The sequence below is a fragment of the Salvelinus alpinus genome, chromosome 20 (assembly GCF_045679555.1).
Source record: "Salvelinus alpinus chromosome 20, SLU_Salpinus.1, whole genome shotgun sequence".
Classification (NCBI taxonomy): domain Eukaryota; kingdom Metazoa; phylum Chordata; class Actinopteri; order Salmoniformes; family Salmonidae; genus Salvelinus; species Salvelinus alpinus.
This window is the reverse complement of record NC_092105.1, coordinates 24,843,822-24,867,241: the sequence shown is the minus strand read 5'-3', so window position 1 is coordinate 24,867,241 and position 23,420 is coordinate 24,843,822. Positions and strand designations below refer to the sequence as shown.

At 45.5% G+C, this 23,420-nt stretch overlaps 1 protein-coding gene across 1 annotated transcript in view; it reads right to left on the bottom strand.

Annotated features, from left to right (window-relative positions):
• LOC139546549 (ephrin type-A receptor 6-like) overlaps positions 1–23,420 on the bottom strand; it is a 303,987-nt gene that overhangs the window by 218,757 nt on the left and 61,810 nt on the right. The window contains exons 3-5 of the mRNA XM_071355053.1: positions 1,360–1,488; positions 983–1,201; positions 385–700 (exon numbers count right to left, since the gene is read on the bottom strand). Coding sequence (XP_071211154.1) covers positions 385–700; positions 983–1,201; positions 1,360–1,488 — 664 coding nt within the window. The remainder of the gene's footprint in view (positions 1–384; positions 701–982; positions 1,202–1,359; positions 1,489–23,420) is intronic.

Below are 23,420 nucleotides of genomic sequence, written 5' to 3'. Positions count from 1 at the left end.
GGAACGACCCAAATACTGATTCTCTATCAAACCTCATGTTTACTGCTAGGCTGTATTCATATCCTACAGCTTCAGGAGATGATTCAGATTAATACAAAGATATACTGTAAGTACATGGAAAGAGAGGGTTTGAAAGAGAGAGGGCGAGGGACTACTGAAAAGGAGAGAGAGAATGAAAGGGAGGGAAAGACAAAGATGGAGAGGAAGAGAGAGAGAGAGAGAGAGAGAGCGAGAGGTGTAGAGAGTGAGTAGAGAGAGAGAGCGAGAGAGAGAGAGAGAGGTGTAGAGAGTGAGTAGTGAGTAGAGAGAGAGAGAAAGGGGTAGAGAGTGAGTATAGAGAGAAAGGTGGACAGATCCAGTCAGAACAGAAGTCATGTGACTCACCGAGACATGCCCCGTCCATCTCTTCATAGCCCAGGCTACAGACACACTTCCCCAAAGGCACCAGCCAGTCACCGTCGGCGCCGCAGTACAGTTTGGGAGTGTCCCTCTCCTCGGCATGCTCCACACACGCTCCCCTAACCTCCACCAGGGAGGAGGAATCGACCCGGGGCACGGTGTCAGGGAAGGAGGCCAGATTCCTCAGGGTGAAGGGACACTTCTTATAGTACACCCTGACTGAGACTAGGGCGATGCACGCCCCAATGTCCTGGAACGCCAGGTAGAAACCCTTCCTGGAGATAGGACCCACTTCCCGTACCTATAGAAAACATTGTGGATCAATAAAGTTAATTTAATTGAACTTTATTAAATGGATGGTCACATGTATTTCGCAACAACATGTTCCTAGTATGCAGTGCCTCAACAATTGTCCCTGTTGGGATAAATCAAATAACATGGGCAGCATTCTGTTTCTGCTCTCTTGCCAACTCCTTATGGAATTACCATGCCAAACAATAGGACTTGGCAAGAGGGCAGAAAAAGACTGGCACCCAGGCTGTAAGTCACATATTATTGAATTGAGTTAATTGAGGTGATGGACCTCAGTGTTGAGCTTTAGGATGCGGTCTCCCAGGTCCATCTGGGTGAAGCTCTCGTCGGCTGCGATGGTGTCGATCTTGGTGTACTGGGCGGGTTTGAACTTGACCCCGTGGGACTCGTCTGTCTCATAGTAGAAAAGGTTGAAGGTCTCCTTGCAGGTCCCAGATACCCAGGGGATGGAGTTACAGTCTCTCAGAGTGAAGCGCAGCTCCACGTACACCTTGCAAATATAATAAACAAAGTAAAGTAGCTAATGTTTTATTCAAAGCCACTTACAGGAAATGCAGTTGGCTAATATGTGGCCCATGCGGGAATTGAACCTGCAACCAAGGTGTTATCAGCACCATGTTCCAAACCATGCTCAGAACCCCTACACACCTTCTGTGCGGCCTGGCGGAAGATCCAATTGGAGCGTAGCCAGTTGTTCTGGTTGGGTTCCATCACGTGACACACCTGGAAGGTATGGATGGGACGGTTGTGTTCATCCATCTCTGTTATAGCATCCCACTGGAGAGGAGAGGAGGAGAGGAGAGGAGAGGAGAGGAGAGGAGAGGAGAGGAGAGGAGAGGAGAGGAGAGGAGGAAGAGAGGAGGAAGAGAGGAGAGGAAGAGAGGAGAGGAAGAGAGGAGAGGAAGAGAGGAGGAAGAGAGGAGGAAGAGAGGAGGAAGAGAGAGGAGGAAGAGAGGAGAGTAGGAGAGAGGAGGAAGAGAGGAGAGGAAGAGAGGAGGAAGAGAGGAGAGGAAGAGAGGAGAGGAGGAAGAGAGGCGAGGAGGAAAACAAAAAAAGGACTGTTAGTGAGCTGCTAAAGTACTCAAACCTATAGATACACTATACAGTATATACAAAAGCATGTGGAGACCCCTTCAAATCAGTGGATGTGGCTATTTCAGCCAGACCAGTTGCTGACAGGTGTATAAAATCGAGCACCAAGCTATACAATCTACATAGACAAACATTGGCAGTAGAATGGCTTCACTGAAGAGCAGTGACTTTCAACGTGGCACCGTCATAGGATGCCACCTTCACAACAAGTCAGTTCGTCAAATTTCTGCCCTGCTAGAGCTACCCGGGTCAACTGTAAGTGCTGTTACTGTGAAGTGGAAACGTCTAGGAGCAACAACGGCTCAGTCGCAAAGTGGTCGGCCACACAAACTTACAGAACAGGACCACCGAGTGCTGAAGCGTGTAGCGAGTAAAGATCGTCTGTCCTCGGTTGCATCACTCACTACCGAGTTCCAAACTGCCTCTGGAAGCCACGTCAGCACAAGAACTGTTTGTGGGTTTCCATGGCCGAGCAGACGCACACATGCCTAAGATCACCATGGGCATGGCCAAGCGTAGGCTGGAGTGGTGTAAAGCTCGCCACCATTGGACTCTGGAGCAGTAGAAATATATTCTCTGGAGTGATGAATAATGGTCTGGGGCTGTTTCTCATGGTTCGGGCTAGGCCCCTTAGTTCCAGTGAAAGGAAATCTTAACACTACAGCATACAATGCCATTCTAGATGATTCTGGGGGGAAGGCCCTATCCTGTATCAAAATAACAATTCCCCTGTGCACAAAAAGAGGACCATACAGAAATGGTTTGTCAACATCGGTATGAAAGAACTTGACTGGCCTGCACAAAACCCTAACCTCAACCCAATGGAACAACTTTGGGATGAATTCGGAACGCTGCCAGCGAGCCAGGCCAATTCGCCCAGCATCAATGCACGACCTCACTAATTCTCTTGTGGCTGAATGGAAGCAAGTCCCTGCAGCAATGTTCCAACATCTAGTGGAAAGCCTTCCCAGAAGAGTGGAGGTTGTTATAGCATCAAAGGAGAGACCAACTCCATATTAATGCCCATGATTTTGGAATGAGATGTTCGACGAGAAGGTGTACACATACTTTTGGTCATCTAGTGTATATCGCTAAAAGCAGTTCAACAATACAAAATAAAAGAGAGGAACAGGACCGTTACTAAACAGTTCAAACCTCACTTGAACCCATCACTAACCACCTGTACCCCACCTCTGTGACTCCCAGGTCATGTGACAAGGGTGACAGCCCTGTAAGTGATTCATGAGGTCAGCAGGTCACCTGCCTCTGTGTTGTTGGAATAGAAGTCTATTGGAGGTGTTTAGCCCTGACCTCTGGCTCTACCCTCTATTACACTGACACACACACACACAGAGAGGTTGTGTGTGTGTGACAGCTGTAGAGTGACCATGGACCATCTAACACCAAGCTCCCAGAATCAAATGACCTGCTGAGGAAAATGGTTTTAAATCAGCTCAACAACAACACAATAGCTGCCCTTCAGTCTAGACACATCAATCAGCAATATGACTCTGACCTCTGTATGCACTTTGACCTCCACATACCCTTTGTCCTTGGTCAGTTCATCTTACTCAAAAGTGTTGCATTAAAATAAGTAGTATTTGCAAGGAATAGATGGTATATTGTCACTCCCAGCCCTGTCTCCTCAACCAACAAAATCCACAAAAGTGTCTAATGTCTAATAAATGTAAGTTTTGTACTTATCTAAACACTACCTACCAACAGGAGAACCGTAATCACATCCTAATGTTTAGTTATACAGCCTCATTATCCTTTTAATTACATGTTTTAATTCAATCTAAAAGACAACACATTTTAATCTATTTCTCCCTCAAGGTGTCACAGTAATAATAATGTAATTAAAACAAATTGATTTTGATTATGTATTATATTGCCTAATATGCTTCGTGTGGTATTGTTTTGCTGTGAATTCTGAAAGGATCCCAACACACCCACCCATCTACAACTCTCTCGGTTTGTGTCAGCCAGATTGTACATACAGGTGTCAAAATATCAAATATTGTTTCACAACTAGAATTACACCAGTGATACAAATGGACTGACATGTCTTTGCACTTAACCCACCTAAATGTATTAAATCAAATAAAGAGATAGTCAGTAAGCATAAAAGCTGTGACACACTTCTAGATCATGCATTGGAGTTTTCCTACACCGCCACAGTCAGGTATGAAAATGCTTTATATCCTGGCCAGTTGTATAGTGGGTGATCATTACAACACCCGAACAGGTACAGTAGCTACAGTGCCTTCAGAAAGTATTCATACCCCTTGACTTATTCCACAATTTGTTGTGTTACAGCCTGAATTCGAAAGGGATTCAGTACATTTTTTTTCCTCACAATGAGAAAGTGAAAACATGTTTTTAGACTTTTTTTTCACATTTATTGAAAATCTAAAACAGAAATATCTAATTTACATACAGTACCAGTCAAAAGTTTGGATACACCTACTCATTCCAGGGTTTTTCTTTATTTGTATTATTTTCTACATTGTAGAATAATAGTGAAGGCATCAAAACTATGAAATAACACATACTGTATGGAATCATGTAGTAACCAAAAAAGTGTTAAACAAATCCAAATATATATTTTTCAAAGTAGCCACCCTTTGCCTTGATGACAGCTTTGCACACTCTTGGCATTCTCTCAACCAGCTTCATGAGGTAGTCACCTGGAATGCATTTCAATTATCAGGTGTGCCTTGTTAAAAGTGAATTAGTGGAATTTCTTTGCTTCTTAATGCGTTTGAGCCAATCAGTTGTGTTGTGACAAAGTAGGGTGGTATACAGAAGATAGCCCTATTTGGTAAAACAAGTCCATATTATGGCAAGAACAGCTCAAATAAGCAAAGAGAAACGACAGTCCATCATTATCTTAAGACATGAAGGTCAGTCAATATGGAATATTTCAAGAACTTCGAAAGTTTCTTCAAGTGCAGTTGTAAAAACTATCAAACGCTATGATGAAACTGTCTCATGAGGACCACCACAGGAAAGGAAGACCAAGAGTTACCTCTGCTGCAGAGGATGTTCATTAGAGTTACCAGCCTCAGAAATTGCATCCCAAATAAATAAAGTTCAAGTAACAGACACATCTTAACATTAACTGTTCAGAGGAGACTACATGAATCAGGCCTTCATGGTCGATTGCTGCAAAGAAACCACTACTAAAGGACACCAATAAGAAGAAGAGACTTGCTTGGGCCAAGAAATACGAGCAATGGACATTAGACGGGTGGTAAATTGTCCTTTGGTCTGATGAGTCCAAATTTGAGATATTTGGATGTAGCGAAGCATTTCTCTACACCCGCAATAACATCTGCTAAACACGTGTATGTGACAAATAACACTTGATTTGACTGGGTGTATTGACATAGAATCCAAAGTGTAATTACTAACTTCATCATGCTCAAAGGAATAGTCAATGTCTGCTTTTTAATTTTTACCCATCTACTGTACCAATAGGTGCCCTTCTTTGCAAGGCATTGGAAAAACTCTCTGGTCTTTGTGGTTGAATATGTGTTTGAAATTCACTGCTTGACTGAGGGACCTTACATATAATTGTATGTGTGGGGTACAGATATGAGGTAGTCATTCATAAATCATGTTAAACACTATTATTGCACAAAGAGTGAGTCCATGTAACTAATTATGTTACTTGTTAAGTACATTTTTACTCCTGAACTTATTTAGACTTGCCATAACAAAGGCGTTGAATACTTATTGACTCAAGATATTTCAGCGTTTGATTTTTTTATAAAAAATGTCTAAAATCTGAATTTAATCCATTTTAAATTCAAGCTGTAACACAACAAAATGTGGTAAAAAGCCAAGGGGTCTGAATACTTTCTGAAGGTACTGTAAATGTAGGTGTAACCTTATCAGTAGACTCCTGTATCAGCTACCTACTTCACAAGGCCTCCTCATCCCACAAAGGTATCTCTTTAAAGACGTACATAAACTCCCTCTCTCCAGCTTAGAGAAACTAAAGGAGCTTGAGAGAGTTAGTCTCTGTAAGGCCAGAGATAGACACCCTGGGGTGGTCTTAGAATAGGACTCGCTACAGAAACACCAGTGTGTGTGTGTGTGTGTGTGTGTGTGTGTGTGTGTGTGTGTGTGTGTGTGTGTGTGTGTGTGTGTGTGTGTGTGTGTGTGTGTGTGTGTGTGTGTGACTGGTTACACATTGACGGGGGATAGTGTGACAGGGACCGAATGATGCTGAGGCCTGTGGTGGTGGTGTACGTGAGTTTGTGTGTGTGTGTGTGTATGCTTCATCCTGTCTGTCCTCTGGGTGGTACCCCTGCCATCTCTCAGTCACCCCAAAGCTGAGTTGAAGGAAGCATCAGGTCCCAGTGGCCCCTGCACAGCCCTCTATGGGGCCCCTGTCTCTCATAGTGCAGCCCTTCCACACACAGAGCTTTGCTCTAAGAGGTCCTGTGTGGCCCTCCACACTCAACCCTGACACCTCAGAGACTACGTTCAGTATCTCAACACTGTGACTCGACCCAGTCAGGGGGGGAATGTTCACTTGAAACTTCAAACAAGCTACGTTTATTTCCCTGTTTCTGGGTGATAAAACGTGATTTTGTCAGGCCGGGGAGCTGTGTTTGGGAGTGGACTGCTCAGAGCTCTTTTCAGCTGAGAGAGGGGAGACAGAGAAAAATTGCATCTATAATGGAGTGTGTAGTTCCAGGAAATTGGGCTGTGTAGCTGTGTTATGAGACCTAACCCTCAACAAGGGCCTGAGCACGGCCGGGTTTTGTGTCAACCTTGAGGCAGACAGACTATAACATGGATCCAATTAGCTATCAAAACACAGGCTGATTCAATACCTGTTAGATCTGTGAAAACACCTAATGCTCTGGCTAAAATCAACACAACGATGATGAAACCAAAGCGATGGTGTGATGTGTCCACTGGCCGAGGGAGGGAGATCGATAGAGAGGGAGAGGTAGAGATCTAGGGAGCGAGAGCATGAGAGAGAGCGAGAGAAAGATGGCAGGTAAAGGGGAAGCCAGGGAGGCAGGGGGTGGATGTCAAATCCCATCAAAGAGATCCAAGAACTATGTGGGTATTCAGCGGTCTGCTGGTGTGTGTGTGTGTGTGTGTGTGTGTGTGTGTGTGTGTGTGTGTGTGTGTGTGTGTGTGTGTGTGTGTGTGTGTGTGTGTGTGTGTGTGTGTGTGTGTGTGTGTGTGTGTGTGTGTGTGTGTGTGTGTGTGTGTGTGTGTGATAAACGGTGACAGCGCTAAAGACAGGACCCCTGCGGACACAGTAACCTGTGAGGGATGAATCTAAAAGACCTTGTGCCAGACAGACCAGAGAAAGAGGGAGAGAGAATATGAGAGAGAAAGAGGAAAGGAGAGTGATTTGTTTACAGCAGGAAACAGTGTGGAGAGAGATTACTATAGAGAGCCTATACACTGAGCTGGAACAGTAAAATAATACCCGAAACAGGAAATCTGAAGGAAATAGCTTTCCATCCTCCTTCTGAACCATCTCTGTGCCCTGTACACATCTTTAAAAAATATCACAATCATATCAGTCCATATCAGTCCATATACAGTCTGAAAAATACAAAAAAGAGAAAGTGTTCAAAAACGAAGAAAGAGGCCACTCTGGCTAGTGCCTTCGGAAAGTATTCATCAACCTACACACAAAACCCCATAATGGCAGATCAAAGAAAGGTTTTTAGACATTTTTGCTAATTTATAAAAAATGTAAAACTCAAATATTACATTTAAATAAATATTCAGACCCTTTACTCAGTACTTTGTTGAAGCATCTTTGGCCGTGATTACAGCCGCAAGTCTTCTTGGGTATGAAGCTACAATCTTAGCACACCTGTATTTGGGGACTTTCTCCCATTCTTCTCTGCAGATCCTGTCAAGCTCTGTCAGGTTGGATGGGGAGCGTTGCTGCACGTCTATTTTCAGGTCTCTTCAGGTCTCGATCAGGTTCGTCCGGGCTCTGGCTAGGCCACTCAAGGTCATTCAGAGACTTGTCCCGAGGCCACTCCTGTGTTGTCTTGGCTATATGCTTAGGGTCGTTGTCCTGTCGGAAGGTGAACCTTCGCCCCAGTCTGATGTCCTGAGTGCTCTGGAGCAGGTTTTCATCAAGGATCTCTTCGTATGTTGCTCTGAAAAACACCCCCACAGCATGATACTGCCACCACCATGCTTCACCATAGGGATGGTGCAAGGTTTCCTAAAGACGTGACGGTTGGCATTCAGGCCAAAGAGTTCAATCTTGGTTTCATCAGACCAGAGAATCTTGTTTCTCATGGTCTGGGAGTCTTTAGGTGCCTTTGGCAAACTCCAAGCGGGCTGTCATGTGCCTTTTACTGAGGAGTGGCTTCCGTCAGGCCACTCTACCATAAAGGCCTGATTGGTGGAGTGCTGCAGAGATGGTTGTCCTTCTGGAAGGTTCTCCCATCTTCACAGAGGAACTCTAGAACTCTGTCAGAGTGACCATCGGGTTCTTGTTCACCTCCCTGACCAAGGCCCTTCTCCCCGATTGCTCAGTTTGGCCGGGCGGCCAGCTCTAGGAAGAGTCTTGGTGGTTCCAAACTTCTTCCATTTAAAAATAATGGATGCCACTGTGTTCTTGGGGTCCTTCAATGCTGCAGAATGTTTTTGGTGCCCTTCCCCAGATCTGTGCCTCGACACAATCCTGTCTCAGAGCTCCAAGGACAATTCCTTCAACCTTATGGCTTGGCTTTTGCTCTGTCATGCACTGTCAACTGTGGGACCTTATATAGACAGGTGTGTGCCTTTCCAAATCATGTCCAATCAAATGAATTTACCACAGGTGGACTCCAATCAAGTTGTAGAAACATCTCAAGGATGATCAATGGAAACAGGATGCAACTGAGCTCGATTTCGAGTCTCATAGCAAAGGGTCTGAATACTTATGTAAATAAGATATTTCTGTTTTTTCTTTTAATACATTTGCAAAAATATCAAAAAATCTGGTTTTGCTTGGTCATTATGGGGTAGTGTGGGTAGATAGTTGAATATGTTTTGTTTATTTAATCGATTTTAGAATAAGGCTGTAAAGTAACAAAATGTGGAAAAAGTCAAAGGGCCTGAATACTTTCCGAAGGCACTGTAAGTCTAAGGTCTGAGTAAACGTTGAAGAATGTTTAATTTATCTCTTAGGTATGGTTAAATTGTTTTCTCCCTCTCAAATTAAGCAAAATGAGACTCTTATGTTATGCATTTTATGTGTCCGAAAAGCAGAGAAAAAGATCAGGCCCTAAAGCCAGTCTTAACATACATAATTGAAAACTTCATTTCGTGAAGACTGGAGTATTGATTTATTTGTGAGATTAAGCCCCATTTCAGCACCTCACTGAAGAGGCAGTCCTTTACAGCCTTCTTCCAGACTACTGCCCCAGGGATGAACTACTGCTTTTAAAGACACTGTAGTGTAGGTCTGACTGGGGCTCAGTGGGACTAGAGAGAACTACTATAGGTCTGACTGGGGCTCAGTGGGGCTAGAGAGAACTACTGTAGGTCTGACTGGGGCTCAGTGGGACTAGAGAGAACTACTGTAGGTCTGACTAGGGCTCAGTGGGACTAGAGAGAACTACTGTAGGTCTGACTGGGGCTCAGTGGGACTAGAGAGAACTACTGTAGGTCTGACTGGAGCTCAGTGGGGCTAGAGAGAACTACTGTAGGTCTGACTGGGGCTCAGTGGGGCTAGAGAGAACTACTGTAGGTCTGACTGGGGCTCAGTGGGGCTAGAGAGAACTACTGTAGGTCTGACTGGGGCTCAGTGGGGCTAGAGAGAACTACTGTAGGTCTGATTGGAGCTCAATGGGACTAGAGAGAACTACTGTAGGTCTGACTGGGGCTCAGTGGGACTAGAGAGAACTACTATAGGTCTGACTGGGGCTCAGTGGGACTAGAGAGAACTACTATAGATCTGACTGGGGCTCAGTGGGACTAGAGAGAACTACTGTAGGTCTGACTGGGGCTCAGTGGGACTAGAGAGAACTACTGTAGGTCTGACTGGGGCTCAGTGGGACTAGAGAGAACTACTATAGGTCTGACTGGGGCTCAGTGGGACTAGAGAGAACTACTGTAGGTCTGACTGGGGCTCAGTGGGACTAGAGAGAACAACTGTAGGTCTGACTGGGGCTCAGTGGGACTAGAGAGAACTACTGTAGGTCTGATTGGAGCTCAATGGGACTAGAGAGAACTACTATAGATCTGACTGGGGCTCAGTGGGACTAGAGAGAACTACTATAGATCTGACTGGGGCTCAGTGGGACTAGAGAGAACTACTATAGGTCTGACTGGGGCTCAGTGGGGCTAGAGAGAACTACTGTAGGTCTGACTGGGGCTCAGTGGGACTAGAGAGAACTACTGTAGGTCTGACTGGGGCTCAGTGGGACTAGAGAGAACTACTATAGATCTGACTGGGGCTCAGTGGGACTAGAGAGAACTACTATAGGTCTGACTGGGGCTCAGTGGGGCTAGAGAGAACTACTGTAGGTCTGACTGGGGCTCAGTGGGACTAGAGAGAACTACTATAGATCTGACTGGGGCTCAGTGGGACTAGAGAGAACTACTATAGATCTGACTGGGGCTCAGCGGGGCTAGAGAGTACTACTGTAGATCTGACTGGGGCTCAGTGGGACTAAAGAGAACTACTGTAGGTCTGACTGGGGCTCAGCGGGGCTAGAGAGAACTACTGTAGGTCTGACTAGGGCTCAGTGGGACTAGCGAGAACTACTGTAGGTCTGACTGGGGCTCAGTGGGACTAGAGAGAACTACTATAGGTCTGACTAGGGCTCAGTGGGACTAGCGAGAACTACTGTAGGTCTGACTGGGGCTCAGTGGGGCTAGAGAGAACTACTGTAGGTCTGACTGGGGCTCAGTGGGACTAGAGAGAACTACTGTAGGTCTGACTAGGGCTCAGTGGGACTAGCGAGAACTACTGTAGGTCTGACTGGGGCTCAGTGGGACTAGAGAGAACTACTGTAGATCTGACTGGGGCTAGAGAGAACTACTGTAGGTCTGACTGGGGCTCATTGGGACTAGAGAGAACTACTGTAGGTCTGACTGGGGCTCAGTGGGACTAGAGAGAACTACTGTAGGTCTGACTGGGGCTCAGTGGGACTAGCGAGAACTACTGTAGATCTGACTGGGGCTCAGTGGGACTAGAGAGAACTACTGTAGGTCTGACTAGGGCTCAGTGGGACTAGCGAGAGCTACTGTAGATCTGACTGGGGCTCAGTGGGACTAGAGAGAACTACTGTAGGTCTGACTGGGGCTCAGTGGGACTAGCGAGAACTACTGTAGGTCTGACTGGGGCTCAGTGGGACTAGAGAGAACTACTGTAGGTCTGACTAGGGCTCAGTGGGACTAGCGAGAGCTACTGTAGATCTGACTGGGGCTCAGTGGGACTAGAGAGAACTACTGTAGGTCTGACTGGGGCTCAGTGGGACTAGAGAGAACTACTGTAGGTCTGACTGGGGCTCAGTGGGACTAGAGAGAACTACTGTAGGTCTGACTGGGGCTCAGTGGGACTAGAGAGAACTACTATAGGTCTGACTGGGGCTCAGTGGGACTAGAGAGAACTACTATAGGTCTGACTGGGGCTCAGTGGGGCTAGAGAGAACTACTGTAGATCTGACTGGGGCTCAGTGGGGCTAGAGAGAACTACTATAGGTCTGACTAGCTGGCTCAGTGGGGCTAGAGAGAACTACTATAGATCTGACTGGGGCTCAGTGGGACTAGAGAGAACTACTGTAGATCTGACTGGGGCTCAGTGGGACCAGAGAGAACTACTATAGATCTGACTGGGGCTCAGTGGGACTAGAGAGAACTACTATAGGTCTGACTGGGGCTCAGTGGGACTAGAGAGAACTACTGTAGATCTGACTGGGGCTCAGTGGGACTAGAGAGAACTACTGTAGGTCTGACTGGGGCTCAGTGGGACTAGAGAGAACTACTATAGGTCTGACTGGGGCTCAGTGGGACTAGAGAGAACTACTGTAGATCTGACTGGGGCTCAGTGGGACCAGAGAGAACTACTATAGATCTGACTGGGGCTCAGTGGGACTAGAGAGAACTACTGTAGGTCTGACTGGGGCTCAGTGGGACTAGAGAGAACTACTATAGATCTGACTGGGGCTCAGTGGGACTAGAGAGAACTACTATAGGTCTGACTAGGGCTCAGTGGGACTAGCGAGAACTACTGTAGGTCTGACTGGGGCTCAGTGGGGCTAGAGAGAACTACTGTAGGTCTGACTGGGGCTCAGTGGGACTAGAGAGAACTACTATAGGTCTGACTAGGGCTCAGTGGGGCTAGCGAGAACTACTGTAGGTCTGACTGGGGCTCAGTGGGGCTAGAGAGAACTACTGTAGATCTGACTGGGGCTCAGTGGGACTAGAGAGAACTACTGTAGGTCTGACTAGGGCTCAGTGGGACTAGCGAGAACTACTGTAGGTCTGACTGGGGCTCAGTGGGACTAGAGAGAACTACTGTAGATCTGACTGGGGCTAGAGAGAACTACTGTAGGTCTGACTGGGGCTCAGTGGGACTAGAGAGAACTACTGTAGGTCTGACTGGGGCTCAGTGGGACTAGAGAGAACTACTGTAGGTCTGACTGGGGCTCAGTGGGACTAGCGAGAACTACTGTAGATCTGACTGGGGCTCAGTGGGACTAGAGAGAACTACTGTAGGTCTGACTAGGGCTCAGTGGGACTAGCGAGAGCTACTGTAGATCTGACTGGGGCTCAGTGGGACTAGAGAGAACTACTGTAGGTCTGACTGGGGCTCAGTGGGACTAGAGAGAACTACTGTAGGTCTGACTGGTGCTCAGTGGGACTAGAGAGAACTACTGTAGATCTGACTGGTGCTCAGTGGGACTAGAGAGAACTACTGTAGGTCTGACTGGGGCTCAGTGGGACTAGAGAGAACTACTATAAGTCTGACTGGGGCTCAGTGGGGCTAGAGAGAACTACTGTAGATCTGACTGGGGCTAGAGAGAACTACTATAGATCTGACTGCTGCTCAGTGGGGCTAGAGAGAACTACTATAGATCTGACTGGGGCTCAGTGGGACTAGAGATAACTACTGTAGGTCTGACTGGGGCTCAGTGGGACTAGAGAGAACTACTATAGGTCTGACTGGGGCTCAGTGGGACTAGAGAGAACTACTATAGGTCTGACTGGGGCTCAGTGGGACTAGAGAGAACTACTATAGGTCTGACTGGGGCTCAGTGGGACTAGAGAGAACTACTATAGGTCTGACTAGGGCTCAGTGGGACTAGAGAGAACTACTGTAGATCTGACTGGGGCTCAGTGGGGCTAGAGAGAACTACTGTAGGTCTGACTGGGGCTCAGTGGGACTAGAGAGAACTACTATAGGTCTGACTAGGGCTCAGTGGGACTAGAGAGAACTACTGTAGATCTGACTGGGGCTCAGTGGGACCAGAGAGAACTACTGTAGATCTGACTGGGGCTCAGTGGGACCAGAGAGAACTACTATAGATCTGACTTGGGCTCAGTGGGACTAGAGAGAACTACTATAGGTCTGACTGGGGCTTAGTGGGACTAGAGAGAACTACTGTAGATCTGACTGGGGCTCAGTGGGACTAGAGAGAACTACTGTAGGTCTGACTGGGGCTCAGTGGGACTAGAGAGAACTACTATAGGTCTGACTGGGGCTCAGTGGGACTAGAGAGAACTACTGTAGATCTGACTGGGGCTCAGTGGGACCAGAGAGAACTACTATAGATCTGACTGGGGCTCAGTGGGACTAGAGAGAACTACTGTAGGTCTGACTGGGGCTCAGTGGGACTAGAGAGAACTACTATAGATCTGACTGGGGCTCAGTGGGACTAGAGAGAACTACTATAGATCTGACTGGGGCTCAGTGGGACCAGAGAGAACTACTGTAGATCTGACTGGGGCTCAGTGGGACCAGAGAGAACTACTATAGATCTGACTTGGGCTCAGTGGGACTAGAGAGAACTACTGTAGATCTGACTGGGGCTCAGTGGGACTAGAGAGAACTACTATAGGTCTGACTGGGGCTCAGTGGGACTAGAGAGAACTACTGTAGGTCTGACTGGGGCTCAGTGGGACTAGAGAGAACTACTGTAGGGTAGACTGGGGCTCAGTGGGACTAGAGAGAACTACTATAGGTCTGACTGGGGCTCAGTGGGACTAGAGAGAACTACTGTAGATCTGACTGGGGCTCAGTGGGACTAGAGAGAACTACTATAGGTCTGACTGGGGCTCAGTGGGACTAGAGAGAACTACTGTAGGTCTGACTGGGGCTCAGTGGGACTAGAGAGAACTACTGTAGGTCTGACTGGGGCTCAGTGGGACTAGAGAGAACTACTATAGGTCTGACTGGGGCTCAGCGGGGCTAGAGAGAACTACTGTAGGTCTGACTGGGGCTCAGTGGGACTAGAGAGAACTACTATAGGTCTGACTGGGGCTCAGTGGGGCTAGAGAGAACTACTATAGATCTGACTGGGGCTCAGTGGGGCTAGAGAGAACTACTGTAGGTCTGACTGGGGCTCAGTGGGGCTAGAGAGAACTACTATAGGTCTGACTGGGGCTCAGTGGGACTAGAGAGAACTACTATAGGTCTGACTGGGGCTCAGTGGGACTAGAGAGAACTACTATAGGTCTGACTAGGGCTCAGTGGGACTAGAGAGGACTACTGTAGATCTGACTGGGGCTCAGTGGGGCTAGAGAGAACTACTGTAGGTCTGACTGGGGCTCAGTCGGACTAGAGAGAACTACTATAGGTCTGACTGGTGCTCAGTGGGACTAGAGAGAACTACTGTAGGTCTGACTGGGGCTCAGTGGGACTAGAGAGAACTACTGTAGGTCTGACTGGGGCTCAGTGGGGCTAGAGAGAACTACTATAGATCTGACTGGGGCTCAGTGGGACTAGAGAGATAATTACTTTTAACTGCTCTCTTCACCTGACTCTGGCACAGAGAATGGCAATTAAACATTTAGATTGTAATCAAATCAAATTTTATTTGTCACATGCGCCAAATACAACAAGTGTAGATTTTACTGTGAAATGCTTACTTACAAGCCCTTAACCAACAGTGCAGTTCAAGAAGAAGAAAATATCTACCTAGTAGACTCTAACAAAAAGTTAGAATACAAAATAACACAATAAGAACAACAATAACGAGGCTATATACAGCGGGGACCGGTACCGAGTCAGTGTGCAGGGGTACGGGCTAGTTGAGGTAATCCGTACATGTAGGTGGGGGCGAAGTGACTATGCATAGGTAACAAACAAACAGCGAGTCGCAGCAGTGTACAAGAGGGGGGTCAATGCAAATGGCAATTTTTATGAATTGTTCAGCAGTCTAATGGCTTGGGGGTAGAAGCTGTTGAGGAGCTTTTTGGTCCTAGAATTGGCGCTCCGGTACCGCTTGCCATGCGGTAGCAGAGAAAACAGTCTATAACTTGGTTAAAAAGTAATTAAACAGTTAGAACTTGTAATGCATCAGAGCAAGGGTTGTAACGTATGAGTTTAATCTCACATTTTAAAAGTTACGGATTCTGTCTGTCTGAGTTAGAGGGTTATCATTCTGTGTAACAGGAGGTATTGGAACGATAGGGACAAGCATGTGTATGTGTTTGCCTCTCTTATAGGATTGTTGTCATATACTTCTCTGCATGGTAATTGTAGAGTTTGTGTGTGCGTGTGTGATATACCGTTGAAGTCGGAGGTTTACATACATATTAGCCAAATGCATTTAAACTCAGTTTTCACAATTCCTGACATTTAATCCAAGTAAAAAAATCCCCATTTTAGGTCAGTTAGGATCACCACTTTATTTTAAGAATGTGAAATGTCAGACTAATAGTAGAGAGAATGATTTATTTCAGCTTTTATTTCTTTCATCACATTCCCAGTGGGTCAGAAGTTAACATACCCTCAATTAGTATTTGGTAGCAATGCCTTTAAATGGTTTAACTTGGGTCAAATGTGTCAGGTAGCCTTCCACAAGCTTCCCACAATAAGTTGGGTGAATTATGGCCCATTCCTCCTGACAGAGCTGGTATAACTGAGTCAGGTTTGTAGGCCTCCTTGCTCGCACACGCTTTTTCAGTTCTGCCCACAAATTTTCTATAGGATTGAGGTCAGGGCTTTGTGATGGCCACTCCAATACCGTGACTTTGTTGTCCGTAAGCCATTTTGCCACAACTTTGGAAGTATGCTTGGGGTCATTGTCCATTTGGAAGACCCATTTGAGACCAAGATTTTACTTCCTGACTGATGTCTTGAGATGTAGCTTCAATATATCCACATAATTTCCCTTCCTCATGATGCAATTTATTTTGTGAAGTGCACCAGCCCCTCCTGCTGCAAAGCACCCCCTCAACATGATGCTGCCACCCCCGTGCTTTATGGTTGGGATGGTGTTCTTTGGCTTGCAAGCCTCCCCCTTTTTCCTCCAAACATAACGATGGTCATTATGGCCAAACAGTTCTATTTTTGTTTCTTCAGAACAGAGGACATTTCTCCAAAAAGTATTAGCTTTGTCCCCATGTGCAGTTGCAAACCATAGTCTGGCTTTTTTATGGCGGTTTTGGAGCAGTGGCTTCTTCCTTGCTGAGCGGCTTTTCAGGTTATGTCGATATAGGACTCGTTTTACTGTGGATATAGATACTTTTGTACCTGATACCTTCAGCATCTTCACAAGGTCCTTTGCTGTTGTTCTGGGATTGATTTGCACTTTTCACACCAAAGTACGTTCATCTCGAGGAGACAGAACGCGTCTCCTTCCTGAGCAGTATGACGGCTGTGTGGTCCCATGATGTTTAAACTTGCGTACTATTGTTTGCACAGATGAACGTGGTACCTTCAGGCGTTTGGAAATTGCTCCCAATGATGAACCAAACTGAGGTCTTGGCTGATTTCTTTTGATTTTCCCATGATGTCAAGCAAAGAGGCACTGAATTTGAAGGTAGGCCTTCAATACATCCACAGGTACACCTCCAATTGACTCAAATTATGTCAATTAGCCTATCAGAAGCTTCTAAAGCCATGACATAATTGTCTGGAATTTTCCAAGCTGTTTAAAGGCACAGTCAACTTAGTGTACGTAAACTTCTGACCCACTGGAATTGTGAGACAGTGAATTATAAGTGAAATAATCTGTCTTTAAACAATTGTTGGAAAAATGACTTGTGTCATGCACAAAGTAGATGACTTGCCAAAACTATTGTTTGTTAACAGGAAATGTGTGGAGTGGTTGAAAAATGAGTTTTAATGACTCCAAAATAAGTGATGTAAACTTCAGACTTCAACTGTATAATATATAGTAATAATGGACTGAATTCAACCAGACAGACTCTTCCCAGTCATAAACAGACTGCTGTAACTTTAAAGTTTCACGTTTTAATGTCACATGCACATGTACAGTGAAATGCCTTTCTTGCAAGCTCTAACCCCAATAATGCAATAACCAATAACAATGTAATACAAAAAATAATAAGGTAAAACAAAAACACACAAGAAAACACGATAAAGTAAGTAAGAATACTATATACAGGGTCAGTCAGTTCCAGTACCATATTTACACTGTGCAGGGATACTGAAGTGATACTGTATGTATAGGGGTAAGGTGACAAGGCCTGAGGATATATGATAAATAGGATAAACAGAGTAGCAACAGCATATATGATGATCGTACGTGAGTGGAGTGTTTGTGTGTGTGTTGGGGTGTCAGAGTACATGAGTGTGTAAAGCCTTGTGAGCGTGCATAGCGAGATTGCAAAAACAAGGGTCAACTCAGATGTAGTAATTTTGCTAGCTATTTAGTTAGCTATTTAGCAGTCTTATGGCATGGGGATAGAAGCTGGCAGTGCAACAGGTAGCCTAGCGGTTAAGAGCGTTGGGCCAGCAACCAAAAGTTTGCTGGTTTGAATCCCAGAGCCGACTAGGTGAAAAATCTGTCGATGTGCCCTTGATAAAGGCACTTAACCCTAATTGGTCGTGTAAGTCGCTCTGGACAAGAGTGTCTCCTACATGGTAAACATTTTCAGGAACCTGTTGGTGTCAGACTTGATCAAATCAAATCAAAGTTTATTTGTCACGTGCGCTGAATACAACAGGTGTAGGTAGACCTTACAGTGAAATGCTTACTTACAGGCTCTAACCAATTGTGCAAAAAAGGTGTTAGGTGAACAATAGGTAAGTAAAGAAATAAAACAACAGTAAAGAGACAGACTATATACAGTAGCGAGGCTATAAAAGTAGCGAGGCTACATACAGACACCGGTTAGTCAGGCTGATTGAGGTAGTACGTACATGTAGATATGGTTAAAGTGACTATGCATATATGATGAACAGAGAGTAGCAGTAGCGTAAAAGTGGGGTTGGAGGGTGGTGGGTGGCGGGACACAATGCAGATAGCCCGGTTAGCCAATGTGCGGGAGCACTGGTTGGTCGGCCCAATTGAGGTAGTATGTACATGAATGTATAGTTAAAGTGACTATGCATGTATGATAATACAGAGAGTAGCAGTAGCATAAAAAGAGGGGTTGAGGGGGTTGGGGGGGGAACACAATGCAAATAGTCCGGGTAGCCATTTGATTACCTGTTCAGGAGTCTTATGGCTTGGGGGTAAAAACTGTTGAGAAGCCTTTTTGTCCTAGACTTGGCACTCCGGTACCGCTTGCCATGCGGTAGTAGAGAGAACCGCCTGGTGTAGAGCTCCTGGATGGTAGGCAGCTTAGCCCCAGTGATGTACTGGGCCATACGCACTAGCCTCTGTAGTGCCTTGCGGTCAGAGGCCGAGCAATTGCCGTACCAGGCAGTGATGCAACCAGTCAGGATGCTCTCGATGTTGCAGCTGTAGAACCTTTTGAGGATCTCAGGACCCCATACCAAATCTTTTTAGTTTCCTGGGGGGGAATAGGCTTTGTCGTGCCCACGACTGTCTTGGTGTGTTTGGACCATTCTAGTTTGTTGTTGATGTGGACACCGAGGAGCCCTTTGTAGTCTGTAATAGTTTGCAAGCCCTGCCATATAAGACGAGCGTTGTCCTGATATCCAGAAGCTCTTTCTTGCCGTAAGATATGTTTGCAGAAACATTATGTAAAAAATAAGTTACAAATAATGAGAAAAACACATAATAGCACAATTGGCTGGGCGCCCGTAAAACTGCTGCCATTTCTTCCGGCGCCATTTTCTCAACTGGACTACAGGAGATGCACCAATACTGTTTGATGTGCCAAAGCAGAGAGAACAGTCTATGGTCTGGCTGGTTGGAGTCTTTAACCATTTTTACTGCCTTTCCTTTCACACCGCCTGATACAGAGGTCCTGGATGGCAAGGAACTCCGCCCCAGTGATGTACTGGGCTGTCCCAGTACTGGGCTGTCCCTCTGTAGCGCCATGTGATCGAGGGTGGTGGTATTGCCATACCAGACTGTGATACAGCCAGTCAAGATGCTTTCAATTGTACAGCTGTAAAACCTTTTGAAGATTTGAGGGCCCATGCCAAACATTTTCAACCTCCTGAGAGGGAAGGGGTGCTGTCGGGCCTTCTTCACAACTGTGCGCGTGGGTGTGGACCATTTTAAGTTCTTACTGATTTGGACACAGAGGAACTTGAAGCTCTCGACCCGCTCCACTGCATCCCCGTCGATGTGGATGAGGGCGTGCTAGTTTCCCCGTCTCCTGTAGTCCACGATCATCTCCTTGGTCTTACTGAGGTTAACCTTTTACGGCTAGGGGTTTCGCTAGCGGAACGTTTCGACAACATCCAATGAAATTGCAGCGCGCAAAATTCAAAATAAATTATTAGAAATATTTAACTTTCATAAAATCACAAGTGCAATACACCAAAATACAGCTTAACTTCTTGTTAATCCAGCCACCGTGTCAGATTTCAAAAAGGCTTTACGGTGAAAGTAAACCATGCTATTATCTGAGGACAGCACCCCATCAAACAAACACATGACAATCATATTTCAACCCGCCAGGCGCGACACAAAACTCAGAAATAACGATATAATTCATGCCTTACTTTTGAAGATCTTCTTCTGTTGGCACTCCAATATGTCCCATAAACATCACAAATGGTCTTTTTGTTCGATTAATTCCGTCGTTATATCCGCAAAATGTCCATTTATTTGGCGAATTTGATTCAGAAAAACACCGGTTCCAACTCGCCCAACATGACTACACATGATCTAATAAGTTAACTGTAATCTTGGTCCAAACATTTCAACAACTTTCCTAATACAACTTTAGGTATTTTAAAACGTAAATAATCGATCAAATTTAAGACGGAATAAACCGTGTTCAATAGCGGATAAAATGAAAGTGGAGCGAGCTTTCAGGTCGCGCACCCCAAACACAACAGAACACTAGACTCGACACTCATCCTGAACAGCCATACTTCTTCATTACTCAAAAGAAAAACATCAACCAATTTCTAAAGACTAATGAGAACCTGAGCCCTAGGACCATACGTCACGGCAAACCGGGCATGATGATTCCTTGCTGTCCCCAGTCCACCTGGCCTTGCTGCTGTTCCAGTTTCAACTGTTCTGCCTGCGGTTATGGAACCCCTACCTGTCCCAGACCTGCTGCTTTCAACTCTTAATGATCGGCTATGAAAAGCCAACTGACTTTTATTCCTGATTATTATTTGACCATGCTTGTCATTTATGAACATTTTGAAAATCTTGGCTCTCTCTAATTCTCTCCTTCTCTCTTTCTTTCTCTCTCTCGGAGGACCTGAGCCCTAGGACCATACGTCAGGACTACCGGGCATGATGACTCCTTGCTGTCCCCAGTCCACCTGGCCTTGCTGCTATTCCAGTTTCAACTGTTCTGCCTGCGGTTATGGAACCGCCACCTGTCCCAGACCTGCTGTTTTCAACTCTTAATGATCGGCTATGAAAAGCCAACTGAAAATTATTCATGATTATTATTTGACCATGCTTGTCACTTATGAACATTTTGAACATCTTGGCATAGTTCTGTTATAATCTCCACCCGGCACAGCCAGAAGAGGACTGGCCACCCCTCATAGCCTGGTTCCTCTCTAGGTTTATTCCTAGGTTTTGGCCTTTCTAGGGAGTTTTTCCTAGCCACCGTGCTTCTACACCTGCATTGCTTGCTGTTTGGGGTTTTAGGCTGGGTTTCTGTACAGCACTTCGAGATATTAGCTGATGTACGAAGGGCTATATAAAATAAACTTGATTGATTGATTGAATGACATCTAGTGGAAGCCCTAGGAACTGCAACCAGATGCCTCAGAAATCTAGATTCCCATAGAAAACAATTGAAAACACAGTCACCTCAACAACAAAATAAATCCTGGATGGTTTGTCCTCGGGGTTTCGCCTGCCAAATAAGTTCTGTTATACTCACAGACATAATCTGAACAGTTTTAGAAACTTTAGAGTGTTTTCTATCCAAATCCACCAATTATATGCATATCCTAGCTTCTGGGCCTGAGTAGCAGGCAGTTTACTTTGGACACGCTTTTCATCTGGACGTGAAAATACCGCCCCCTATCCCAAACAGGCTTTAAGGAAGAGATTGTTCCGGCCCCACACTGCCAGGTCACTGACCTCTTCCCTGTAGAATGTCTCATCGTCGTCGGTGATCAGGCCTACCATCGTTGTGTCATCAGTACAGGAGGGGACCAAGCATATACCCCTGTGGGGCCCCCGTGTTGAGGGTCAGTGTGGCGGAGGTGATGTTACCTACCCTCACCATCTGTTAGTTAAATTAACCATTACAGGCCACAGGCTGCCTGGGATATAATACACATGCTGGCTGGCTGGCTGAGGAGAGGGTGAGAGCGCTAGCATTGAATAGACAGATTTACTATCCTACAGCCCGGTGTCTTCTCAAAGCTCATCCCCTTTCAGTACATTTGTAAACGTCCATTGCTATCAGGGTATAAACTGATGGTTATACTGTAAAGGTTAAAAGCCCTTAGATTTTATAACTTTCTTGTGACCCACAAGATACATAACACCGATGTTCGTTGTTACAAGCCCTTCTCTCTAGACTATTTAGTATTTTATGTAGCATGAAGGACTCTTAAAAGTTATTAGCAAAAACCTGGCAGTGTCTCTGGAATTCATGATCACTGCATTAAAGTGGATCCACATCTGACAGCATTTCCTTTATCTCTTTAGTCTTCATTTGTTAACGTTTGTTTGTACGCGCACACACACACACACACACACACACACACACACACACACACACACACACACACACACACACACACACACACACACACACACACACACACACACACACACACACACTCACACACACGCACGCACGCACACACACACGTCTTACTATACTTGTGAGGACCTTTTGGGGACCAACAATTGATTCCCATTCACAATCCTATTTTCCCTAACCCTAAACACTCAACTTAACCTTAACCCCTAACCCCAATTCTAACCCTAACCCCGAATCCTAAAATAGCCTTTTTACAAGTGAGGACCGGCAAAATGTCCTCACTTCTCTGAATTTTTGTTGGTTTACTGGTTTCTGGTTCTTGAGTATAGTCAAACATGTACACACACATACGCACACTCCTCAATCCACATAGCCACTACTTTTAGGTCTCTTTGATCCTCCAAAGATGTTGTTAGCTGAGAGACTGACAGACTGAGAGACTGTAGCCTGGTCACAGGAGAGTTGGCTCAGCACTTCATAGTTTGGCAGAGCACTGAAAGGAGTTGATGGAAAGTTGAGCATCAAACTTCAGAATGGCTGGGAGGTGTATGTGTGTGCATGTCTGTGTGGGTGTGCATATTTGTCCGTCTCTCTGTCTGTGTGTGTGTGTGTGTGTGTGTGTGTGTGTGTGTGTGTGTGTGATGCACGTTGTCTGCCCTGCTGTAATAGATTGATTTCTATCAAAACAACACCACCTCTGTGGAGTAATCTCTGCTTTAAATGACAGCTACTGGGCTCTGAACTGACTCTCTATCACTATATCCCTCTCAGTTATTAACCTCACCCCAGGCAGGTTTAAGAGGCATGTTTCTCCCTCAGCCCAGCCCTACAGACCTCCAGGCAGCCCTCTAACCTTCCTTTATACTTATTGTTTCTACTCATCCCTCTGTTTTTCTGTTTTGGCCTGGAGGCTGATCATTCATCTTCCTCACCATGCTGTTGCATTAACACGCAACTTGTCTGCTTCTAATCAGTCTGAATATCAACACTCACTTGGATGAACTAACATTGACCCTGCTAATTATGGAACACACTTTTTAACACTTTATCTGCTTGTTAGGTGTGCATGCAAAGCAATGCAAAGCAATTCACACCTCTAGATTTCTTACATACTCATATTATTATTATTTGATTTCTTCTGCTCACTCTAGCGCTTAAACGACATAAGCTATTAACACGTAACCAACTTATATTGTTTGAGAATATATTTTGTATATTATTACTAATTTTTGTACTACAACAATATTTAAATAAGCTCCCAATGCATTTCAATGGCAATAAAAGTGCCATAGACTTACACAGGGAAAATGTGATAATTTGGGCGTGTATCTCCTCCTACACCAGTTAAGTTATCAAGGTTGAGATTTAAGCCA